Here is a 24509-nt window from a genome sequence, read left to right as displayed (position 1 = left end):
TCAGGTAAAAATTTAAAATCATGCAATATTTTTTCGACTTAGCTTCATCAGGCAAAAATTGTGCCAATGACCTATGATTAGAAACTACAGTTTCCATTATATTACGTAAAATTAGAAATTTGCTCAAGGCAAAAGACAAAGCCTGTGAAGTGAAATAAAATGTTTCAAGTAGACTATGAAGTTAATAGAAGCTATTTGTTCAATAGATTCAAAACTTTATAGATAAAAACAAAAATTCTCATGCCTTAGGAATCGCATTTCCTCAGCTTTCTTCTCATCCTCGCCAATAATCTTCGATGTAGTGACACTCACTTCCACTCCATCTACAACAAATTTTCTTGTTCGCTTTAGAGTTTTGTTGTACGCCTTGTTACCCTACACAAAAACACAAACAGATCTATTAATCTTAAGTTGCACAAAGTGATTCACACGTGACTGATTCATTGCATTCTCTCGTTAGTAATCAAGGAAGATCTATTTTTACAGCACTTGAAGCTATTCAGTTTATTCAAACTCTATCACCAATTTTACAGAATTTCCTTAACAGAATACACTGAGTCCTGGTTATTCACATGTTATCATGTTTGCCCATGGGTTCATTTCTCTTACACTGCCCCAATAAGCACTGGGACCAGAAGCCAGCATAGTTGGAGTTTTGAGTATTTTAATATCCGTGGACAATTATCTCAATGTTTCTGCCAAGTCGTCTTTGCTTACTGAAAACTATTGATTCAAATTACTGGACAACAGTGAAAATAGTTATCATTCACTTTGAAAGGTCAGAAAAATCAACAGTAAATGCCTGAATTTCCAATATGGGCTATCGCTGAGCATGGCTCACCACAGCCAGCTGAAATTTGTAAAATTACTCTTCAGCCCCATCCCCGCATCAAAATGATATGCCTTTCATGAAGGATAAACTTCCAGAGGCATGAGGTCAAGACATTCTCTGTGTTACAAATTATTAAAAGGCCTTTTGTCTCGCACATTTTATGGCCATGAGATTGTATTGTACTGGAGAAAATTACTTGTGATGAAACATTTTTGACCAGTTTGCATACCCTATATTTAGCATTTAAAATTGAGAGCAAACCTATCTAAAAATACATTCCACTCACTATTAAAATGGCGAAGGGACCCCCATTAAAATATGTTAATGCCTACTTATCATGCAGGCTGTAGTGATTCAGCCCCCATGTTGCAATCTTTATTCTGGCGGCCAGCAATGCCACGCCTTCGAAACTCCATTCAGGGAAACATGGCGCAACACCCGTTTTGGGGGGTGGGGTGGGATGATTTTCTCTGTACGGCAGGTTGGGGTGGGGTGGGGGGAGAGCTGGGTTAGAACGTTGCAGATTGGCTGGGGTGGTGATGATGGGAAGGGGTAAAGGACAAAGGTTCCGAAATTTGGCAGGGGTGGTGGGGGCGGGAAACAGGTCAAATTTAAAAACACATGTATTCTGGGGGAGCGGGAAGAAGGGCAGGAACGTTGTGATATGCCATGGGGGGGGTGGGGGTTGGGTGAGTGCATTGAAAGGTAATTTTATTCATTTTTGCAGAACTTTACTTTAGCTGGTCGTTTAAATTTTACATGTACATTAAGGGCTGTAAGCCCTTTAAAAATGGCGCCTGCGCATTGGCACCAGACGCTGTTGCTGGCTCGCTCACCCTTCCACGTCATCGCGGCCATGCAAATGAGCTGCCACATTTGAAATTGCGGCGACTTCCTATGTGGCCCCCGTGCAGCATTTCTTTTGCCCACCACTTATTTTGGCAGCAGAGTCTTAAAATGCAGCCCATTAAGTTTTGGGGTGCTTAGAATGCAGGTAATGCTACTTTTCCTTCTTATTAGCATTCCATGCAGCTTAGCTCATATGTTGCAGTATTATTTGACTATGCCATTATTCATTGCATCATTATTGATTGATACATCTATCTGCAAAAGAACTCAAGGTATAAAAACGTGAGAATCTTTCAGTATTCAGCCATTCTGGCTTTGTGGTCGATAAACATTCCACCAGCACTTAGGGCTCTTGCTTTCTATATGCAAAACAAGACTGCATTTGGTTTACTATGGGCAAGAAATTCTTCTACTTTACTCAAAGAAACTACTCAATTTCAAGAAATTATAGGAAAAGCTGGCAGAAGCTTTTCTTGACTATTCATTGGTACCTGGAGAAAGCTTACAACTAGAAAGGATTAATTAATCCACAGCACTCAACATCCAGATCTTTCATATCTTACACAGGTTGAAATAGGAGTGGAAATAAACTTGCTCGTTTATTATAGCTACACGATGAGTTCCAGCATTTAAAGCTTTCTGCCTTCTTGGTTTACAGAAGATGTAATGACAATATAACAATGCCAATATACAATGTTATGCTAAATAAGGTAATATTAGCCCTGTGATAAGAAATCCAAAAATGATACTCCCAGCTTGAGTCTGGTTCACTTGAGGGAATCTGCTGGAAGTGATGAGTAAAAAAAAAACTAACCCTAATGGGATTTTTTGAAGTAATCTGCTGCAAATATATGTTGTGTGCGTGCGTGTGCACGCAGCATTGTGTTAGAGGAACAATACTTTTCAAAAATAGAGGACACATAAGCATATACTTTACTAGGTCACGAAGACAGTGAATTTAACAATATTAAACATTTTGTCAAGAACATTTCTTACCCGTATTGATAGAGAGCCACTCCCCTTGTTTAAAGAGAGATCACCTGAAAGAGAAATGTTCAAGTCAATGCTATCGGAAACAGATACGCTACCCGAATCTGAATCTCTCCTGGACTGTGTGTTGGTAGAATCGACTGTTCCATTGACAGTCAATGAATCTGGAAGCAAAGTGATTGGTTTATCAGATCTACTTTCTTTTTCATTCTTTGAATCAGCAGTGCTCTCAGAAATCTGCATGTCTGTAGGCTGGAGAGTCTCAGAATTGTTGATCAAACTTTGCTCCTGTTGTTTAATGGAATTCTGTTCTGATACTTTGTTCTCTTCTGAAGTTTGTACAGAAGAATTCATGCCCTCATTTGAATTTCCATCATTAGTCTGCAAGTCCATTTTAGACTTGTCTTTTGCACATGGGCTGACCTTACTATCATCAGTTCCAGAGTCTGAGCTGATAGTCTTCACTGAGTTCTCGCTCTCCGCTTTGTCACTGTCACTGCTGCATATGCCCTCATCCAATTGTCCTTCACTGGACTTATCAGCTTGACCTTTCGTAACTTCAGAACCAGTATTGTTGAGTTCTAAAGGCTCTAGGATCTTGGGAAGTTTTTCTGCTTCCAGACTGATTTGGCTCAGTTCAGAGGGACCACGTGCGTGACCTGGAAGGGGCTAAAGAACAACATTTTATTTTAATTAGGTCAGATTTCAGCCCATTAGTACTATTAGTTTTAGAAAGTCTGGTCATAGGTTTACCGCATTTGGGTTGCAAGATGAGTGTAAAGTTTTGTCATACAATGTTAAGCATTTTTGTACAAACACAGTTTCTACTTCACATTATACAACGACAGCCCTAAAATATAACCCACTCATGCAAAATTTTCTGCATCTGCACAAGGACTTTCAATACTCTAGAAGTTACATTCACATAATAATTTAGAAAATTGTAGAACAAAATTAAATATGCATAGAACTAAGGAACTCGGGTGGAGCATTTATTTGGCTAAACTAATTTGGTGGAAAACCACACTGAAGACAAACAAGACAAAAATTACAGAATGAGACAGCACAGAAAGAGGCTATTCAGCCCATCTAATTAATCCTACTGCCCTGCAAATTTTTTCCTTTTCAAGTATATACCCATTTCCTTTTGAAAGTTACTATTGAGTCGGCTTCCACCACCCTTTCAGGCAGTGGATTCCAGATATTAACAACTCAATCGGTTGGATTTTAAAGCCTCTCTGACGCCGGGGGCGGTGGCGGGTTGGGGTGGTGCAATGACGATAGGATTGGACGGGGCTGCCACCGACCCCAATGCCGGCAGACCTCGTACTGATCTCCGTGGCGGTGTCAGTGAGGACTCGTGGCGGCCGCTCCACTGCTCAGCGATGGGACCCGCATTTAAATATGTTAGTGGCTACCTACCTTGTAGGCCACAGCGATTCTGCCAACAGTTGGTATCTTCATTCGGGCGGCTGGCAATGCCGCACCTTCGAAACCCCATTTGGGGAAATGAGGCGGAGCGGGGTTACAAGGTTTCGGATTGGTTAGGAGGGTGATGGAAAGGGGTAAAGGACAAAGGTTCCAAACTTCAGTGGGGGGAGGGCAGGAAAATGCTATTGGAGGGTGGAAGAGGGCATGGAAAAGTTATTTTATTCATTTTTATAATCTTTAATGTAACTGTCCCTTTAAAATTTAAATGCTCAGTTAGGGCTCTAAGCCCTTTAAAAATGGCGCCAGCGCCTGCGCATTAGCAGCGGACGCTATTGCCGGCAATGGCTCGCCCACCCCCTGCACATCGGGGGAGGCTGCCCCTGACATGGTAATGAGCCACTGTGTTTGGAATTACGGTGACTCTGCGACGTGGGCCCCATGCTTGCGGGCTGCACATTTCTATGCCCGCAGCCTACTTCGGTGGCAGGCTTTTAAAATGTAGCCCAATGTGTTAAAAAAAAACTCACTTCCTCTCTGGTTCTTTAACCAATTAGCTTTGTCAGTTTTTTTTTTTTTAATACATTCATGGGATGTGGGCATCACTGGCCAGGCCAGCATTTATTGCCCGTCCCTAATTGCCCTTGAGAAGGTGGTGGTGAGCTGCCTTCTTGAACGACTGCAGTCCATGTGGGGTCAATACACCCACAGTGCTGTTACGAAGGGAGTTCCAGGATTTTGACCCCAGTGACAGCGAAGGAACGGCGATATAGTTCTAAGTCAGGATGGTGTGTGACTTGGTGGAGAACATGCAGGTGGTGGTGTTCCCATGCATGTGCTGCCCTTGTCTTTCTCGTTGGTAGAGGTCGCAGGTTGAGAAGGTGCTGTCAAAGGAGCCTTGGTGTGATGCTGCAGTGCATCTTGTAGATGGTACACACTGCTGCCAGCAGAAACAGTTTCTCCTTATCTAGTCTATCAAAAACCCCTAACAATTTTGAACACCTCTATTAAATCTCCCCTTAACTTTCTCTGCTCTGAGAACAATCCCAGCTTCTCTAGTCTCTCCACATAACTGAATTATTTTATCTCTGGTTATCAAATCTCCTTCGCACCCTCTCCCAGGCCTTGAAATCCGTCCTGAATTGTGGTATCCAGAATTCGACACAATACCCCAAACCTCCTAACCTGTGATAAAAGGTTTAGAACAACTTATTTGCTTTTTTGAAATCATTATAAACACTTTTAAAATGGCAGTCTCTGAAAGATGTAAAGCTAGGTATATCAAATTTATTTTGAAATAGTAAAAGCGGTTTACAAACGTACTCCAAAGATTGCTTTATATTCACACATACAGACCCTTATACAAGCATGTCAGACTACATCACTGCAGCTTTGTCTTAGCCTGGGCCATAATTAACACCACCATTCTGAAAGTAAATGTTATTTCAATTTGCACTTACCGATAATGGTTCTGATGAGTCGTCATCTTCTGCTTCCTCTCTGTTGTCTTCAATTTCCTCCATTACTTCAGCTTTTGCTTCTGCCACCAATTCCCTGAGTGGTTTATTACTACTGACACTGCTCACAAAATTATGCTGTTAAACAAAAAAGATTATATTGGCTATATTAATTCAGCTGCCACTGTGCACAACTGTGTCTACTGAAATCTTGGACCCCACTGAATTGCAATTTTCACTCAGTTCTAGATTATATGTATTCTGCTCATTTTTTTTTCTGGGGGTGTATTTTTAAGAATAATGTGAACTATCGCAATATGTTATTCCATCATTGAGCATCACAAAAGGGAATACTTTCAAGCTTAGATTAAAAGGCCACTGCAGGACAGCCATCCTGTACCCTTGCCCATAAAATGAGAGATCAAAATCACGAGTTATGCTATTAAAAAGATACAATGGCTTTATAAAATGAGTGTATGAATGACCTTTCTTGAGAATTCAGTAAAACGCACATTCACAATATCTAACATATTCTCATTCTTCTAGTGTGATCAAAGATTAAAGACAGGCACTTTAGATTACCTTAACAAGCAGTTAAACAGTAAAATACACAGTCATGACACAACAAAGGGGACAGACATTTAGTATCAACATGACTCATTCTATTAACATTAACCATTATCCAAAAAGGGATTTCAATCTTGATGTCCAGTATGATTTAGCAGGGTCTGAATACATAACATTTCAACAATCCAGCTAACTGCACTAGACGGCGGAGTGAGCCTCTGGCCTAGTGCTGGCAATCCTGCCTCTAGAGTGAGGTGCAGGGTACAAACCCTGCTTCAGACAAAACCTTGTCCCTCGTGATAGAGACTGTTACAAGATCTTTCCTCCCATTAGCTCCTTACTTATCTGATAACTGTGGGATTTTTATAATATCCACCAGCATGAAGACCGATGCAAAATATTGGTTTAAATTATCTGCCATTCCCCGTTATCAGTTCTCCAGTCGCATCCTCCAAGGGTCCCATGCTCACTTTAGCTACTCTCTTTTTATATACCCATAAAAGTTGTTTGTTTTTATATTTCTTGCCAATTTACTTTCGTAATCAATTTTCTCCCTCTTTATTAGCTTTTGAGTCATCCGCTGCTGGTTCCTAAAAAAACTCCCAATCCTTTGGCCTACCACTAGTTTTCACTGCTTTGTATTACTTGGTTTTTCATTGGATACTCTCCTTGACCACCTTTGGTAACCACAAGTGATTCATCCTTCTCAGAGTCCTTCTTTATTTCCGGGATAATTTTTTGCTGAGCATTATGAAATATCTGCTTAAATGTCTGCCACTGCTCATCCGCTGACCTTCCCCTTAGTTTATTTTCCCAGCCATCAGATGAAGTGGAGTAAGAGGACAGGGGTCACATGGATCAGGTGCATATTTGCAATTCATTCTATATTTTAAAGTAATATTTAATTATTTTCACAATAAATTCCTATGGCCACATTAATGATGGACACTGCCCATGTAAACTCAGAGTGCAGCACTGTCCTGGGGGTTGCAAGGTTTTTTTTGGGGGAGGGTGCTTTGGGGGGGGGGGGGGAGGGGAAAAAAGAGGGGGAAAATGATGTAATTACATTGTGACAAGTTTATATAGGCAGCATTCATTATAAATGTGAACATAATTAATAATGGCAAACATTAACAGGAGGTATATGGATACTGAAGATTTTTTGCTACATTGATATAGAAAATTAAAATATAATTCTACAGTAACAGATTCTTTTATTACTATTTACATAACATTTTGCTATGACAATAGAGGAAATAATGCCATCAAAAAGAACTTTTTTTTTTTAAAACATGTTCAGCAGGCTACCAAATCATGGACTGTTATAAAGTTGAACATTTTTAATGACAATGTAATAATTTATATACCAGAACTGCACATGACACAAGAGTGTGCAAGCTTTGAACTTTCAGCTTGGTTAGTAATGCCGGCATAAAGCATTCCTAAAGTGAGCACCTGAAATCTGAAATAAACTAAACACCAACAGTAAGACATTCTGCGCATATTTAACTATTCTGCCTTCCCACACAGGAAGGCCAACAATTACTTGATTTACTGACAGCCATATTTAAAGGCAGTGCTTTACAGGAAGATATATTCCTATTCAATGGAAAAGCTCCAGTTTTTCTCTTCTCTTATCTCGTCACTGCCAGCTAATACAAATCTGCCCTTGTATAACTGCTGTCGTCACGTTGCCACAGATTTGTTCTAATTTGGAATAAGGAAGAGCCACACAGGAAGTATAAGCCTCCCTTCAAGGATCATCAGTAAGCACTCATAAGCTGCTCACTATATGGTGTTCATTTTGCCATTTGCGTTGCCATCTTACCAAGCTGCAAAAAAGTATTGAAGCAACCATAATTTAATAAGAATGCTACGCTCACTGATTTTCATAAAGTTATTAATTTGCTTAACAGAGTCTACAATCAGAAAGCATCTTTCTAAAAACAATTTTCTGGTTCGCGTTCAATTTAAAAATCTTGCAGTGGGAAATAACAATACTTGGCACAGGATTGGGGAGACAAAAAAAAATTGATGTGTTCAAAGTACAGTTGGATGCAAAGATGGGAGGAAAGCTAGGGCATCAGAGGGACATTCTTACATTGAAACATTGTTCCCATAAAAAATTCACACCTGACTTGAAGGGAAATATTAAGCTAAAGAACAAAACCAAAAAATGTATACAACCAGATAATTCACATTAAGGTACAGTTCTGATCCCTAATAAGACAAATGAAGGACAAAAATTAAACCTGTCCCAAGACACAAAAATCAGTGACTATTATAGCAATATCTGTTCAAGTTTGAAGTTGACACCTGTGCCATCACTAATTTCACCTCCGTAACGTTGCCTGATTTTGCTCCCGTCTCAGCTCATCTGCTGCTGAAACCCTCATTCATGCCTTCATTACTTCTAGACTATTTCAACACACTCCTGGTCTTTCACATTCTACCCTCTGTAAACTTTAGGTCATGCGAAATTCTGCTGCCTGTGTCTTTGTTTGCACTAAGCCCCATTCACCCATCACTCCTATGCTCACTGACCTACCAATATTGGCTCCCGGTCAAGAAACACCTTGATTTTAAAATTCTCATCCTTGCATTTAAATCCTTTCATGGTCTCGCCCCCTCCCCATCTCCTCCAGTCCCACAGCCCTCCAAGATATCGTACTCATCTAATTCTGGCCTCTTGAGCATCCCTAATTTTAAATCGCTCCACCATTGGTGGTCTCCAGCTGCCTAGGCCCAAGGCTCTGCAATTCTCTTTACATCTCTCCACCTCATTTTGCTCCTTTAAGACAGTCCTTAAAATCTACCTTGTTGACCAAGCTTCTGGTCATCTGACCCATTATCACCTTATGTGGCTTGGCGTTGTACTTTGTTTAATATAGCTCCTGTGAAGCGCCTTGGGATGTTTTATTACCTTTAAATCGCACTTTTAATGTAAATTGTTATTGTGCATGCCAGTTTTTAATGAAGCTCTACAAGCTTTGAACACAAAAGATAAAAGCCACAAAAGTGCAAACCCATCTGGGTTAAGTGCTTCCTGTTAAGTTTTAGGGTTGTATTCTAGATAGTTTGCTCTTGTACACCACATCATTGAGATCCTACTCCGTAGGATAAGGAGTGTGCTTTTTCCTGCCTAACATTTAGATATGTAGTAAGACCTCAATACTATAATTTAGCCGACAGTTAAACCATGTATCCTCATATGATCTTCCTCAACATAAGACAGTAGAGTGGTGCACTAGATCAAGATTTATGCTATAAATTACAATTTAAATTATTACACAGTAAATTAATAAGATTTGATCGTTACAGCATCAGCTATCCATTCTCAAAAGATGGAAAATAAACAGAACATCCCTGCGGGTTCCCTAATTTCTTGCTCCCATTTATGTTTCTCCGAGATTTCCTACCCAAGATATGATGGATGATTAGGTGACTTCCTGTGGAGATTGTGAATGTCTAGATTTTGGAACCAGTGCATCAAGACCGACAGGGATATTTTCTCTGAGTGAATCTAGTTTTTAAACTGGATATGTACAGTGACAGATACACCACAATACATCACAGACACATCTTTTGCAATACTGGCCCCAACAAATATCTTATCATGTTCAATTTCAGCTGTTTTTCCATCTTTTCCAAACCTATTGATTGTAACTCAATGTGTCACTACAGAAGAATGAAAAATTGAATCAATAGCCATTATAGACTGGATAGCTAGTTGAGAATTTAAGCTTGAAATTTAATCTCAGCATTCTTCTAACATTGAAGACAGAATGGCAACTGCATTTAATAAAAGTCAATAAAATGTCTCAACTTTCCATTAACCAACGCTTTTGTGGGTAGTAATGAACTACAGTAGTACATTTTCATCAATTTAATATGGATAGAAATGTTACAAATAATCCCAAGACATTTATAAAAATGTAATTTTAACTAGTATGATGCATAAAAATAGACAAATACTTAGAATATGCCAAAGGCACAATCAGTGATATGAAACAAGAATACGTTTCTCAAGTTCTTACCTGTAATAGCTGAGCAGCACTTAGACGGGTATCCGGATTCTTATCCAGTGCTTTCTTAAGGAAATCTTTAAAATCTTTAGACCTGAAGAGATGACAGTTCCAAGATGCTTCAAATAATAGTTTCATTTAATATGCACCACTTAACTAGATCAGGCTCAAATCATATTTTTATTGAAAATGGTGCCCAAGTTTTAAATTCAACAGTACTTTATATTAAAAGAGTAGCATGTTGTTAAACCCCTTAAAACTCCTCCCATTAGCAACAAGGTTCCAATCAGGTTCATACTCACTCACCTGGGTGGATGCAGATGAAAAATAAAAGTTGGACATCATCTAGGGCAGACAACTTTGCTTGATTAGCAACTGTACTCAAAAGCCACTCCCTCCATCACTGCCACACTGACTATAATATGTGGTATCTACAGGATGCAGTGCATCAACTCACCTTAACAGCAATTACCTTAGTAGCATCTTCCCACCGTCCCCATTCCTGCAATATATCCCGAGAATGACCGGTGCAAGAATATTGTGGTAACAATCACTTCCAAGTTTCCCTCTAAATCATGCATCCTCCTGACTTGAGCATATATTCCATCACTATCCAACACAAATGTGGGATCATTGTCACAAGGACTGGAGTGTTTCAAGAAGTCTCAAAAGCACTTTCCTAGGGCAAGAAAATGTGGCTTTGCTGGTATCACCCACATCCCAAGTATAATTTTTTTTTAAACTCAAAACAAGCCAAATCATTTCTGAAGCAAAACATCCCCTTTTGCAGTTCAACTGCATTGTTGAACATATGCAGATATGTGTGAGAGAGATATGGTCAATGCTCAGTTAGGTGTGAGACATGCAGAGAAACTCTTCATGTTAGACAGCCTTCAAACCAAGTTACCGAGAAATCCACATGGACAGAGCCTCATAAAATGGACATAATCTCCCTAATGAGACATAACCACTTAACCAAGTTCAAAGAGCTTAGGCTCAAGTTTGCACAGCTAAGGCTTAGCAAATCCCAAGTGTGCACAGGGGTATGGTTGGTGTTTAATCTGATGAAGTAATGCAGCCTAGCAGCAAAACACTGGCATAAACTTCCCATTGTTCGACTAGCCAGGGTCACCCTACTTCTTGGGGCATTGGCTTGCGGGACTACCCAAAGCAGATTGAAAAGAACCTCACTCCCAGTGACAACGATATCCTTTTAGGTTCCACTACTGAACCAGTCTGGGTGACCAATCATTAGAAGTACCCTGCACTAGGGCACAGGCACAGTTTTCACACCCAATACTGCCTTCCAGCAGCTGCCAAAATAATTCTCCATTTCATCAGCTACACAAGTGCCTTTAGTGGTGCAAGGACCTACAGAGAGCAGCTTAACCATCCATCTTGATGTTCTTCATACACAGTTGAATGCCACCCAGTCACGTTAATCATAAATGAGACGCTCATAAATGGCTTTTGACAACAAAAAAAAAATCCAAGCTGCAAGACCTCGAGTCTTCTCCCCTAAGTTGTTGGTAACGGATCAAAGAATTCTCCCTCCCTTTGGCCATTTCCCCTCTTTGCCCCTAATCCACTGGATCTCTGGCATGAACTGGACAAAGCTGTTCTGTTGCATGTTTCATAACCATGCAAGACATGTCACCGTTAGCGATCGCCAACTATTTATTACATTTTCCTGGAAAATATTGCCAGACTAAAAGGTGTCCAAAGGCTTTATTCATCATGGGGAAAGCGGGGTTGTGGAAAAGAGAAAGGAAAAGTTTGAATTAGTTGAGGTGAGGATGTCAGTGACTGGAAAAAAATTCCAGTCCTACTTTTTCAGCCAGTGCCAAATTAATCCTAGATTTACTACACATTGCAGCCACCCTTATAGAATTTGGGGGGGGCGAAGAGAGTGGGTGGGAGAGAAGATTTGTTCGATTACAACTGAACTGTCAACAGCTTTATCCCTCAGATGTACATCAAATTGAAGTGGATAATGTATGAAAAAGCGCATTAGGTTTAAGAATTTCATGGCCAATCAATTAAGAAAAATACAATCTTTTTCCCCCCCCCACAGAAAGTCAAAATTTATGAAAGTTTTTTAGTATACAGTGCAAGTCAAACATCAGCAAACAATAATGCTGCTTCAATAAAAAAAAAGGATTGAGAATGGTCTGGCTATTGGAGCCTTTCCTTTGACACATAGCGAACATTTCTCACCTTAGCCCCTGCTGGGAACAGTGGCACCATTTTCAGGTCTGGAACTCTGCTCTGAACAGCGAGCCTACCAGTTACTCTTTACCAGAGCAATCCAATTGTCATCCTGGCTCTGGGCTCCCCAGCCAATTAGGGAAGAAAGGCAGGCAGGATGACGTGTCAATTTTGTCAAAGGAAGGATTTTTAATGAAAAGGGCCATGGCATGTGTCCGAAAAGCTCACCAGCACTTGGATTTTATGGCAGCAGCAACCACTGGAATGGAGACCTGGGAAGTTGAGCCTCCAGGTGCTTCTCTCTGACCTGGAGGTCCTGCTGAGAGGCAAGTTCTCCCAAGGGTAGAAAGACGAGGACAACCTCTGCAACCAAGAAGGCGTAGCCAAGGAAGTCAGCATCAGGGTGTGCTCCTTGGAGAAAGTGCACCAAGATCATCTAGGATCTCAAGGGCAGGATAAGCGAGTGGAACATAGAAAATAGGAGGAGTAGGCCATTCAGCCCTTCGAGCCTGCTCCGCCATTCATTACGATCATGGCTGATCATCCAACTCAGGAACCTGTTCCCGCTTTCGCACCATACCCTTTGATCCCTTTAAACCCACACTATATCAAACTCCTTCTTGAAAACATACAATGTTTTGGCCTCAACTGCTTAGTGGTAGTGAATTCCACAGGCTCACCACTCTCTGGGTGAAGAAATTTCTTATTTCATTGCTGAAAGGTTTACCCCGTATCCTTAGACTATGACCCCTGGTTCTGGACTCCCCCACCATCAGGAACATCCTTCCTGCATCTACCCTGTCAAGTCCTGTTAGAATTTTATCGGTTTCTATGATTTCTCCACCACTCTTCTAAACATAGTGAATATAATCCTAACCAACTCAATCTCTCCTCATACGTCAATCCCGGCATCCAGGAATCAGTCTGGTAAACCTTCGCTGCACTCCTTCTATAGCAAGAACATCCTTCCTCAGATAAGGAGACCAAAACTGCACACAATATTCCAGGTGTGGTCTCACCAAGGTCCTGTATAATTGCAGCAAGACATCCCTGCTCCTGTACTTGAATCCTCTCGCTATGAAGGCCAACATACCATTTGCCTTTTTTACCGCCTGTTGCACCTGCATGCTTACCTTCAGCAACTAGTGTACGAGAACACCCAGGTCTCGCTGCATATTTCCCTCTCAGTTTATGGCTGTTCAGATAATAATCTGCCTTCCTGTTTTTGCTACCAAAGTGGATAACCTCACATTTATCCACATTATACTGCATCTGCCATGCATTTGCCCACTCACTCAACTTGTCCAAATCACCTTGAAGCCTCTCTGCACCCTCCTAACAACTCACCCACTCTCCCACCCAGTTTTGTCTCATCTGCAAATTTGGAGATATTACATTTCGTTCCCTCATCTAAATCATTATATATTGTGCATAGCTGGGGTCCTAGCACCAATCCCTGCGGTATCCCACTAGTCACTGCCTGCCATTTGGAAAAAGATCCATTTATCCCTACTCTGTTTCCTGTCTGCCAGCCAATTTTCTATTCATCACAATACACTACCCCCAATCCCATGCGCTTTAATTTTACATGCTAATCTCTTATGTGGGACTTTGTCAAAAGCCTTCTGGAAGTCCAAATAAACCACATCCACTGGCTCCCCCTCATCAACTCTACTAGTTACATCCTCGAAGAATTCTAGTAGATTTGTCAAGCATGATTTCCCTTTTGTAAATCCATGCTGACTCTGCCCGATTCTACCACTGTTCTCCAAGTGCTCTACTATAAAATCTTTGATAATGAACTCTAGACTTTTCCCCACTACCGACGTCAGGCTGACTGGTCTATAATTCCCTGCTTTCTCTCTACCTCCCTTTTTAAATAGTGGGGTTACATTAGCTACCCTCCAATCTGTAGGAACTGTTCCAGAGTCTAGAATCTTGGAAGATGACCACCAATGTATCCACTATTTCTAGGGCCACTTCCTTAAGTACTCTGGGATGCATACCATCAGGCCCTGGGGATTTATCTGCCTTCAATCTCAATTTCCCAACACCATTTCTCTACTAACATTGATTTCCTTCAGTTCCTCTCCCTCACTAAGCCCAGTGTTCCCCAACATTTCGGTTATGATTGGCATTACACTTTCAGGAGCCAAGCCTCACACTGACTTGGTCAGCATTCTCCTGCACAGCATGCCTCAGGTGGACACACCTTGTAGCTCCACTCAATACCTTCTCTGCAAGCACCTCACAGCCCCATCCGAGCAACACACACAGCACTCCCCCTCGGCCTATTGCACCCATACCTCATGGCCAGCCTCCACAAATGTTGCCCTTTCCTCCTCTCTACACAAGTCATTATAAGCACTCACACCTCTCTGCTTTCTCTTTGCAGATAAAGCAAGCACACAACTTGGCAAGAGACAGACAGTCCTGTGGCAGGGAAAGGGGGTGGCCCTCCAGTGACAGGCAGCTTGCTGGCTACTGACAATGTGTGCCCACGTCATCTACAGGGGAAAAAAAAAGGTCTTCCGTGAGAGCCTGAGCCTCCTCAGACACTGGTGCTCAGATGTGTCGAGAGGGCTGATAGTCTGTCTATAGACCCTGTGTTAGGGTCCTTCCAAATAAATCTCAAAGTCCATCCCATTTGCCATGTGGCTGAGGAGGGCAGCTGGTGCTGCTGTTAGAGCAGTTGAGTGGTGTGGCTTCTGCCCTGGATCCTCAGCAGAGTTAGGTCAAACTGCAAAAGCTGCTGCCATGCAGTACTGAAGGCTGACAGGAGGGAAATGTAGCTGAAGGTGAGTGAAGTGCCTTCAAGGAAGTTGGCAATCACTTGTCAAGCACTGAAAACACTCTCAGATGAAGTGCTTTGAACAGCAGTCTTGTAATGGACGTCAGTCTTGCCCTCCCACCTTGGCAGTTTCAATGAAAAGGTTCGTCCTGCTGTGCACTTGCCTCAATGACCCTGGCAAGTTGCTGAGAGGTCAGGAAGCAGATTTCATGGCTGGGAAATCTAGGATTCAGGGTGATATCAATTCATAATTGGTCTAACAGCCTGAAGAACTTCTTAATTACATACCTGAAATATCAAGGGTGTTCCCCTGCTCACCTTTCATGCTGCCCTGGGGAAAGCTGGAAGGAGGTGGAATCATGTTGGGATACCGACCGGACATAAATTTCCAGGACTTGCCCACCCTGCTCGCCCCCGAACCCACCTCCAACAGACTGGGAAATTCTGCCCTTTTTAGCAGAATCTTCCCGTTACAAACCAATAGTGCAATCTTTCAGACCTGATTGCATTGAACTGATCACACAACACCAAGGAGCTCAGGAGACCAATTTGTTGAGAAGGTTTACACTATACAGTCTTTCTGAAGGCAGACTGCATTCCAAGGAATCATTTTTCTCTTAAGAGTTAACTTTTTCCTCAACACCTCATATACTTAGTTTTCTCAGTTTGTCATTACATCAAACAAAATACAATGGAGTCAACATGTTGAAGTTCAAGGTAACTGTCAAGTCCAAGATAGCTTTATTAATCTAATCGGATCTCTCTAGCTAGCGTCCCACCTGCTGCACAGACTACTGTGTTTAAGATTCGCCTGGCTTGCCACACTGTAAATCCTAACATAGTTAAACTGGAACAGTCAGTCCTATTCTTACCTTTGCCAGTAGGTTCATTTGTTTGAACTTGGCGAGTGCTGCTCTCTGTGGTGGGTTTTTCCTCTTGGGCTTAACGAATATTGTTTAGTCTTAGCCACCATGAGGTGCCAGTGACTCTAGAACTGAGTGGTACTGGTGTGCTCAGTGATACCTTACTGACTGGGTTTTTCTAAATAATGTGGCCAGCATATGCAACAACTTCTTATGGGTGCTACTGACAGATTAGAGAAATTTGACAGATCAGTGTGTCACCTTTTGTTAACAAATATGATATATAATCATCAGGAATGGCAGAAATCATGAATATACTATTATGCATTGAAATGTTTAACCCTCTAGTAGATACTGGTGCAGACATGCTGATCCAGGTCCTGGTGCTTTCTATGGAAAGAGAACAGGACACAACTTACAGCATCACCCATCTGCAAAAGTCATGTACTGGCTTAGCATGTGACCTTCCTAGAACCTCTCATGGTTATATTGTTATGTATGTGGAGATGGGGGAAAATGAATTAGAATTTTTGTTAAAAAACATTTTTTTCCAAAAATAGGTTTTAGGGTGGGGTGGGGAAAGAGGAGGAAGTGAACTTGTGCAACAAATTATTACCATTTTGATGGATTGTCCAGCGTTGGAGGATCTCCCTTAGCAATTTTCAACAAAACTCTCATTGGATTTAACTCATGATGAGGCGGCTCTATCTGAGCCATTTCAATCAATGTTATACCCAAGGACCAGATGTCTGCTTTATAATCATATGGAGTATCCTTCATGGTCTCACACATCACCACTTCTGGGGCCATCCTAAAAATCAAATCAAGCAATCAATAACAGAGAAAACACAATTTAACAAGATTGCAGAATTCCATTAATTAGGAAATTCTCAATGGTCAAATACAGTCATGTTTAAACACAATTTTGAATACATTTATAGTATATAGTTTTATATATGCAGCATATGTATACAGGTTAATTGTGTATCAATTGTTTAATTATATGCAGGTGGAGAGTGTTAACTGGGGTCTTATGGTTACTTATAAGGATAGTCTTCGGAGACTGGCAGAAGGTTTGAGTGAGGAACTACAGGTTTGTAATCCTTTACTCTGTACAATAAATGTGAAACAGAGTAAAAAGAGAGGCTCTAGCATTATCCTTCCACAATAAGCTTTCTGGAATTTAACATTCTGTATTTTAATTTTAAAAATAGGTGCATCAAACAAGGACAAAACAATTTTTGGACTGCAGTCAAATTAATGGGAGGTGATTTAGAGAGAAAGTAGGAATAATAAACAGAGCAGTTTATGCATGCACCCAAGTTAAAACTGATGGCATATTTACAAACACATAAATGTTACAATTTTGTTTATAGTATATATTACATATACAGCATATATACACAATGCATATTTTTTGTTCTGATAAAAGATCACTGACCTGAAATATTAACTCTGCTTCTCTCTCCACAGATGCTGCCTAACCAGCTGAGTGTTTCCAGCATTGTTACTATTTTACATTTTTATTTGGTTTGGACTGGCAAACATTTTGACAATCTACTAATAGGCAATGTACATATCAGCAAATAAGGCTTTTGTTAAGGCAAAGTCTTAATAAATTACAGATATGTATACATAGAGCACTTAAAGTCTATTGGGTCTAATATGTCAATGCTATTCCACTTAATTTAAAAACTGCATGCCAGCTGAGTCACTCAAAGTCACATCTCCAAGCAAAACAGTCTTAAGTTTTGCAACAAGTTCCATATTAAAAGCAGCTGAGCATATGCTCAAAGTTCTTTCTAAAAGTCCATCAGTAGAGGTTGTGCATGGAAAGTATAGAATGATTTTTTCTACACGTGTCTTGGGACCACAGTTTCTAACCACTCCCCCGTCCCTCCCTTATTACTGTAGGAAGATCGAACCTCATGGGTTTCCTGCCTCTCCCCAGAGATTACATCGCTGTAGGGATGGGTGCAAGTGAAGTGTTTTGTCATTGTGATCCAGTTATCATGGTGTTAGACTTTATGGAGTAGCTGGTCTTTTTCTGCCATCAATTTTGTATGTTCATACATTCAGAGAGTTGTCATATCCAAAGCACAAGATATGGCATAAAAGATGACACCCATGCATTATTGGTAGTACACCATTAGAAATTACATGGCCACAGCAGCTTATAGGGCAATTAAACAATTTGTTTTGCACGATAATCATTCAAATATTTTGCACCAATTTAATTTTAAAATCCAGTTCATTAACAACTTGCATTTGTATAGTGCTTTTAATGCAATAGTATCCCGAGGCACTTCATACAAGAGACATGACTGAGCGTAAAGGCTTTAGAAGAGTCAACCAAAGGCACAGTTGAACGTAGATCTTAGACTTTTTAAAAAAAAAGTTAGGTGGTAAGAATGAAGCCAAAGAGGCTCATGGAGGAACTTCCAGAGGATGAGGGTAAGCAAAAACTAGATTAGTTTGCAATGCTTAGGAAAATCTACCAATAAAACAGACAGCAAATGATTTCCAAACTATTTTATCACAATGCCCCAAATATAAAAAATAGAAAGCATTCAAAGCAAAGAGTTTACTCTTAAAAAGCAAACTCCTCCACTTTATGCAGCATGTACAGATTAAAAACAGATTCTTAGAGAAATGAAAATTAGAGAGTTAAATTAACCACAATGGACTGACAGTACAGTGGGAAGGCAGCACAATGTTTGTACTAGGAAAAGGCCATCTTCATTAGTACTTACCAATAGGGTGTTCCAATGAAAGTTTCTCTCTTTTGTACCGTTTTTGTGTTTTTTGCTGAAACACCAAAATCAGCTGTGAAGGAAGGAACGCAATTGCAGTTTTAATAACTATTGGGAATTTGGCAACAATTCCTGTATTCCAATTGAACACCATATGGATTTAATAGTATAAAGCATTGGTACCGAATATCCGTTTAGCAACGGAGCTGTAACCAATCCTGTAAAACTAACCTCGTGCTTACATAACATTGAACAGTTTCTATCCAGTTGAGATGTTCTTAAAAGAAAGCTCTGTAGTAAAAAGAATTGCATTTATTCAGCGCCTTTCACGACCACTGGATATCACAAAGCGCTTTACAGCCAATGAAGCACTCTGTGAAGTGTTACCACTGTGGTAATGTAAGAAATGCAGCAGCCAATTTGCACACAGCAAGCTCCCACAAACAGCAATGTGATAATGACTAGATAATTTGTTTTATGTGCTGTTGATTGAGGGATAAATATTGACACCGGGGAGAACGCCCCTGCTCCACTTCAGAACAGTGCCATGGGATCTTTTACATCCACCTTAAAGTGCAGGCAAGACCTTGGTTTATTTTATTCATTTAGAGATACAGCACTGAAACAAGCCCTTCGGCCCACCGAGTCTGTACCGACCATCAACCACCCATTTATACTAATCCTACATTAATCCCATATTCCTACCACATCCCCACCTTCCCACAATTCCCCTACCACCTACCTATACTAGGGGCAATTTACAATGGCCAATTTACCTATCAACCTGCAAGTCTTTGGCTGTGGGAGGAAACCGGAGCACCCGGCGAAAACCCACGCAGACACAGGGAGAACTTGCAAACTCCGCACAGGCAGTACCCAGAATCGAACCCGGGTCGCTGGAGCGGTGAGGCTGCGGTGCTAACCACTGCGCCACTGTACCGCCCCGCATCTGAAAGATGGCACCTCTGACAGTGCAGCACTGGAGTGTCAGGTTAGATTTTGCGCTCAACTCTTGGCAGTGGTACTTGAACCACAACCTTCTTATTTAGAGGTGTGAGTACTACCCACTTGAGCTACAGCTGTCACACAAGACACAAGAATGATAGTAGAACAGTCAAAGTTCATCAGTGATAGTTATCATTTACAGTTGTAAGTGTTCAAAATAATAACGGGTACCATTCTAATTAAATAGGTTATCCATCTACGGTGGGTGAATACGGAAAAGGAAAAACGTTTGAAAAGTAGGTATTTAATTGCCAAACCATGATCATTTATGGGCTGAGTTGAAAGCAAAAAGGGATTCAGCAACATTTTTAAAGCCTTAGAGATAATTAAGTGCAGGATACCTTTAGTTTATCAACATAAAGTCACAGTTTAAATTAATTGGGAAGTAGGGGAGCAATTCACTTTTCACCATTTATTAAATTAGAAAATTTTATACTTTGTCACATTGTCATGCCCGTCAAATGTCAAGTTTTAAAAAAAAAATCTTGAATACCCATTCTGTTTTACACCTACAATGAAGGCTTAACTGCTTATGGAATCTCACAAAATGCTACAAATTTATTATGAAACAGGAAACTCCCAGAAAATTGTAGAAGATTCAAAATTTTAAAAAAATGCAGCACGGTGATCCAGAATTCTAAACTGTAACTAAGTTGCTAAAAACCAAACCTAAAACACTATATGCAACACATTCAAAGATTTGCCATCCTCCAATATAAGTCAGCCATTAAAGTGGTTGCACTTAGAGTCCTGCAATTTCCTGTAATATCTTGGTATACAGTTTTAACCTCTTGTAAAATTGTTCTGTACTAAGTTGCACAAGAGTAGACACTGTCCTCTATGATGCAACAACTCTATCTTACGCAAATAACCTGCCCTTCAGAGTTGTACAACAAAAAGAACAACTAAGTGCTGTAATGATCCACTCATTGGATCAAACAAAACCTTGTGCTGCAGTAACACATACACAACAGACTAGTCAAAAGTAGGCAGAGAGATCAGTCGTGTATTTATTTACAATTGAACTGAAGTGTGAAGCACAGAACATTTGGCAAAAATACTAATGAATACAACACAAAACAAATCCATGAAGAAAGGTTTGTAATTGGTTAATTATGTTTTGTAAGAAATATCTTAAACTTTCAGAACAGTAAAGCTTGGGTACCGTTTCCACATGTATGGTATCAACCCCAGATCTACTTCTCCACACTTCTCCCGGCCCATCCACTGCTCCTGTTGTCAGACTGCTTGTCCAATATTTAATGTTGGCTGAGCCACAATTTCTTCCAGTTGAACACTGGAAAATAATTTTCAGCTGTATCCTTTCCCCTGAATCTATCCTTCTCTCCTGTATTGTCTCCAACCCTAGTGCTTTCAATTTAAATTTCTCATCCATGTTCTTAAATCCACTGATCTCACTCGCACGACCACCACCACCACCACCCACGCACCCCACCCCCCCCCACCCCACCACCTCCAATGTCCTCCAGCCTTACAACCAACCCTGCCCAAATCTCTTTCTCTCACTGCCCTCTTTCGTATTCCTCTTCCCTTTCCCCCACCATTAGTGGACGTGCCTTCACCCTCTTTTTTTTTTAAATTCATTCATGGGATGTGGGAGTCACTGGCTAGGCCAGCATTTATTGCCCATCCCTAATTGCCCTCGAGAAGGTGGCGGTGAGCTCTTAGGTTATATGCTCAGGAATTTCCTCCCGCTGTTCCTTTAAAAAGAACCACCTCTTTAAAATTCGGCTCTTTGAGCAAACTTTTGGTCACCTTCTTTGGTTCAGTGTCCATTTTCTGATTACATCTGTATGATGTGCTTTGGGACTTTTTTTTCTACCTTAGAAATACCATATAAATACACGTTGCTGGCAAGGTTCAACAGCTTCAGTCTTCTCATGCTACTTTTTATCAGTAAGGTGTTGAAAGTAAACTTTTCATCTGATTTCACTCTGGAATTTACAAATGTACTACACTTTTTTCCCCAGTGTTGTGCTTTCAACAATGTGAAGTTATCAGACAATTAAGCAATATTACATTTAATACAAATAACTATGATTATATAAACATGGAAATGTGATGTATGGCACAATTTACACCATCCCATCAGGAACATCAAATTTTACCAAGTTCAGTTAAATCAGCAGGTTACCAGACAATCACAACTGATCAACACTGTTTATTCATCTCCCATGCAATAAATTGTTAATGCTTATGTCAATGTTAAGTCACCCAATTACTATGCTCTCAGATCGGTCACCTTGGCTCAGTTGGTAACAGTCCAGCCCGAGTCAGAGGTGATCAATTCAAACCCACTCCAGGCTTTGAACACAATCTTGGCTGATACTTCAGTGCCTTAATTTGAGAGATCTTGACGTATTCAAATGGCTGCCATGTTTACCTATTTAACAGTGAAGATCTTTAAAAGACTACAAAGTGCTTCAAAATGCCCTGGAGACAGGAAGTGCTTTCAAAAAGCAAATTCTTCCTTTCTGAACTCCCAACAACCATTTTCTTGGCTTGAATTGAAAATTAAAAGATCCAAACATCTCTCCAACATCTGATCTGGCTGAAAACAACCACCTATATTTATATAGTGTCTTTAGTGTAATAAAACATTCCAAGACACTTCACAGGAGCATTATAAAATATGACATCGAACCACATAAGGAGATACTAGGTCAGATAAATAAAAGCTTGGTGAAAGACAGTTTTTAAAAAGAGTGTCTTAAAGGCAGAGGGGTTTAGGGAAGGAATTCCAGAGCTTAGGACTTAGGCAACTGAAGGTGGTGCCATCAACAGGATGCTCAGAGGCCAGAATTGGAGGAGCTCAAATATCTCGGAGGGTTATGGGGCTGGAGGAGATTAAGAGAGGCGAGCCCATGGAGGAATCTGAAAACAAAGACGAGGATTTTAAAATCAAGAAACACAATTACTCAAGACATGAGCATTTCTGGAAATCCCTTAAATCTTGAGCGTGTGTGGGCTTAGTTTTTAACTAAATATTTAACTAAAATGTAGTGGGTAATTCTCATGAGTAAACATTGGACCTACACACATCAAACCCATTTTCCCTTTCAGTTTCATCAATTAGTCTTTAACTATGATATAGTGTTACCAATTAATTTAATTTCCCAAAAGAAATTCTAGATCAAAAACTTTGAAGAACATGGATCCAGATACGAATTATTAGACTTGGGACACATTCAACAGATTTAAGTGCTATTTAAGAACACTGCTGGCCATGTGCACTGGAAGGTTCAGCTGCAGAGTTCACGACAGGGCCAGATAGCTTGGGCGGTGCCGTTTTACACTTCTTGTGTCTGCAAAACACCCATGTTATCAACTCAAACAGAAACTATAAAATGCTATTAATAAACTTAAAACTGGCAAATCTGTGCCAACTTGCAAAGCACTGACATTACACTACTTTTTAAAAAAAATAATCTTTTGCTAACATAGAAAGAAATCCTTACTGCAGATTCCAAAGTTACTGGCTCACAAAAATGACCTACACCTACTCTAGTACATGCATTTTAAGTAGATAAACTGCATCACCAACTCGTTCTTTCACACTAAACCCTGTCACCAGGTTTCATGGAGGCACCCAAGATCGCGTCGTTGGCACCAGCTAGACCCCATTGCCACAAGGCGAGCCGCCTTAAACAGTGTTCAAATTACACGCAGCTTCCACAGTGCGGACTGCGACACCGACCACTCCCTGGTGTGCAGCAAGGTTAGACTCAGACCAAAGAAGTTGCATCATTCCAAGCAGAAGGGCCACCCGCGCATCAACACGAGCAGAATTTCTCACCCACAGCTGTTACAAAAATTTCTAAATTCACTTGCAACAGCCCTTCAAAACACTCCCACAGGGGATGCTGAGACCAAGTGGGCCCACATCAGAGACGCCATCTATGAGTCAGCTTTGACCACCTACGGCAAAAGTGCAAAGAGAAATGCAGACTGGTTTCAATCTCATAATGAAGAGCTGGAACCTGTCATAGCCGCTAAGCGCATTGCACTGTTGAACTACAAGAAAGCCCCCAGCGATTTAACATCCGCAACACTTAAAGCAGCCAGAAGTACTGCACAAAGAACAGCTAGGCGTTGCGCAAACGACTACTGGCAACACCTATGCAGTCATATTTAGCTGGCCTCAGACACCGGAAACATCAGAGGAATGTATGATGGCATGAAGAGAGCTCTTGGGCCAACCATCAAGAAGATCGCCCCCCTCAAATCTAAATCGGGGGACATAATCACTGACCAACGCAAGCAGATGGACCGCTGGGTTGAGCACTACCTAGAACTGTACTCCAGGGAGAATGCTGTCACTGAGACTGCCCTCAATGCAGCCCAGCCTCTACCAGTCATGGATGAGCTGGACATACAGCCAACCAAATCGGAACTCAGTGATGCCATTGATTCTCTAGCCAGCGGAAAAGCCCCTGGGAAGGACAGCATTACCCCTGAAATAATCAAGAGTGCCAAGCCTGCTATACTCTCAGCACTACATGAACTGCTATGCCTGTGCTGGGACGAGGGAGCAGTACCCCAGGACATGCGCGATGCCAATATCATCACCCTCTATAAAAACAAAGGTGACCGCGGCGACTGCAACAACTACCGTGGAATCTCCCTGCTCAGCATAGTGGGGAAAGTCTTTGCTCGAGTCGCTCTGAGCAGGCTCCAGAAGCTGGCAGAGCGCGTCTACCCTGAGGCACAGTGTGGCTTT

General features: G+C 41.0%; 1 protein-coding gene across 2 annotated transcripts in view; it reads right to left on the bottom strand.

Moving 5' to 3' along the window:
* The window catches only part of stk10 (serine/threonine kinase 10), a 112589-nt gene that overhangs the window by 32281 nt on the left and 55799 nt on the right, over positions 1 to 24509 (bottom strand). For both annotated transcript variants that reach the window (XM_068043407.1, XM_068043408.1), the window contains exons 5-10: positions 18764 to 18836; positions 16627 to 16821; positions 10161 to 10242; positions 5560 to 5694; positions 2678 to 3340; positions 245 to 375 (exon numbers count right to left, since the gene is read on the bottom strand). In XM_068043407.1, coding sequence (XP_067899508.1) covers positions 245 to 375; positions 2678 to 3340; positions 5560 to 5694; positions 10161 to 10242; positions 16627 to 16821; positions 18764 to 18836 — 1279 coding nt within the window. The remainder of the gene's footprint in view (positions 1 to 244; positions 376 to 2677; positions 3341 to 5559; positions 5695 to 10160; positions 10243 to 16626; positions 16822 to 18763; positions 18837 to 24509) is intronic.

Source organism: Heterodontus francisci, chromosome 12, assembly GCF_036365525.1.
Source record: "Heterodontus francisci isolate sHetFra1 chromosome 12, sHetFra1.hap1, whole genome shotgun sequence".
In the NCBI taxonomy this organism is placed as follows: domain Eukaryota; kingdom Metazoa; phylum Chordata; class Chondrichthyes; order Heterodontiformes; family Heterodontidae; genus Heterodontus; species Heterodontus francisci.
This window is presented reverse-complemented; position numbering and strand designations above follow the sequence as displayed.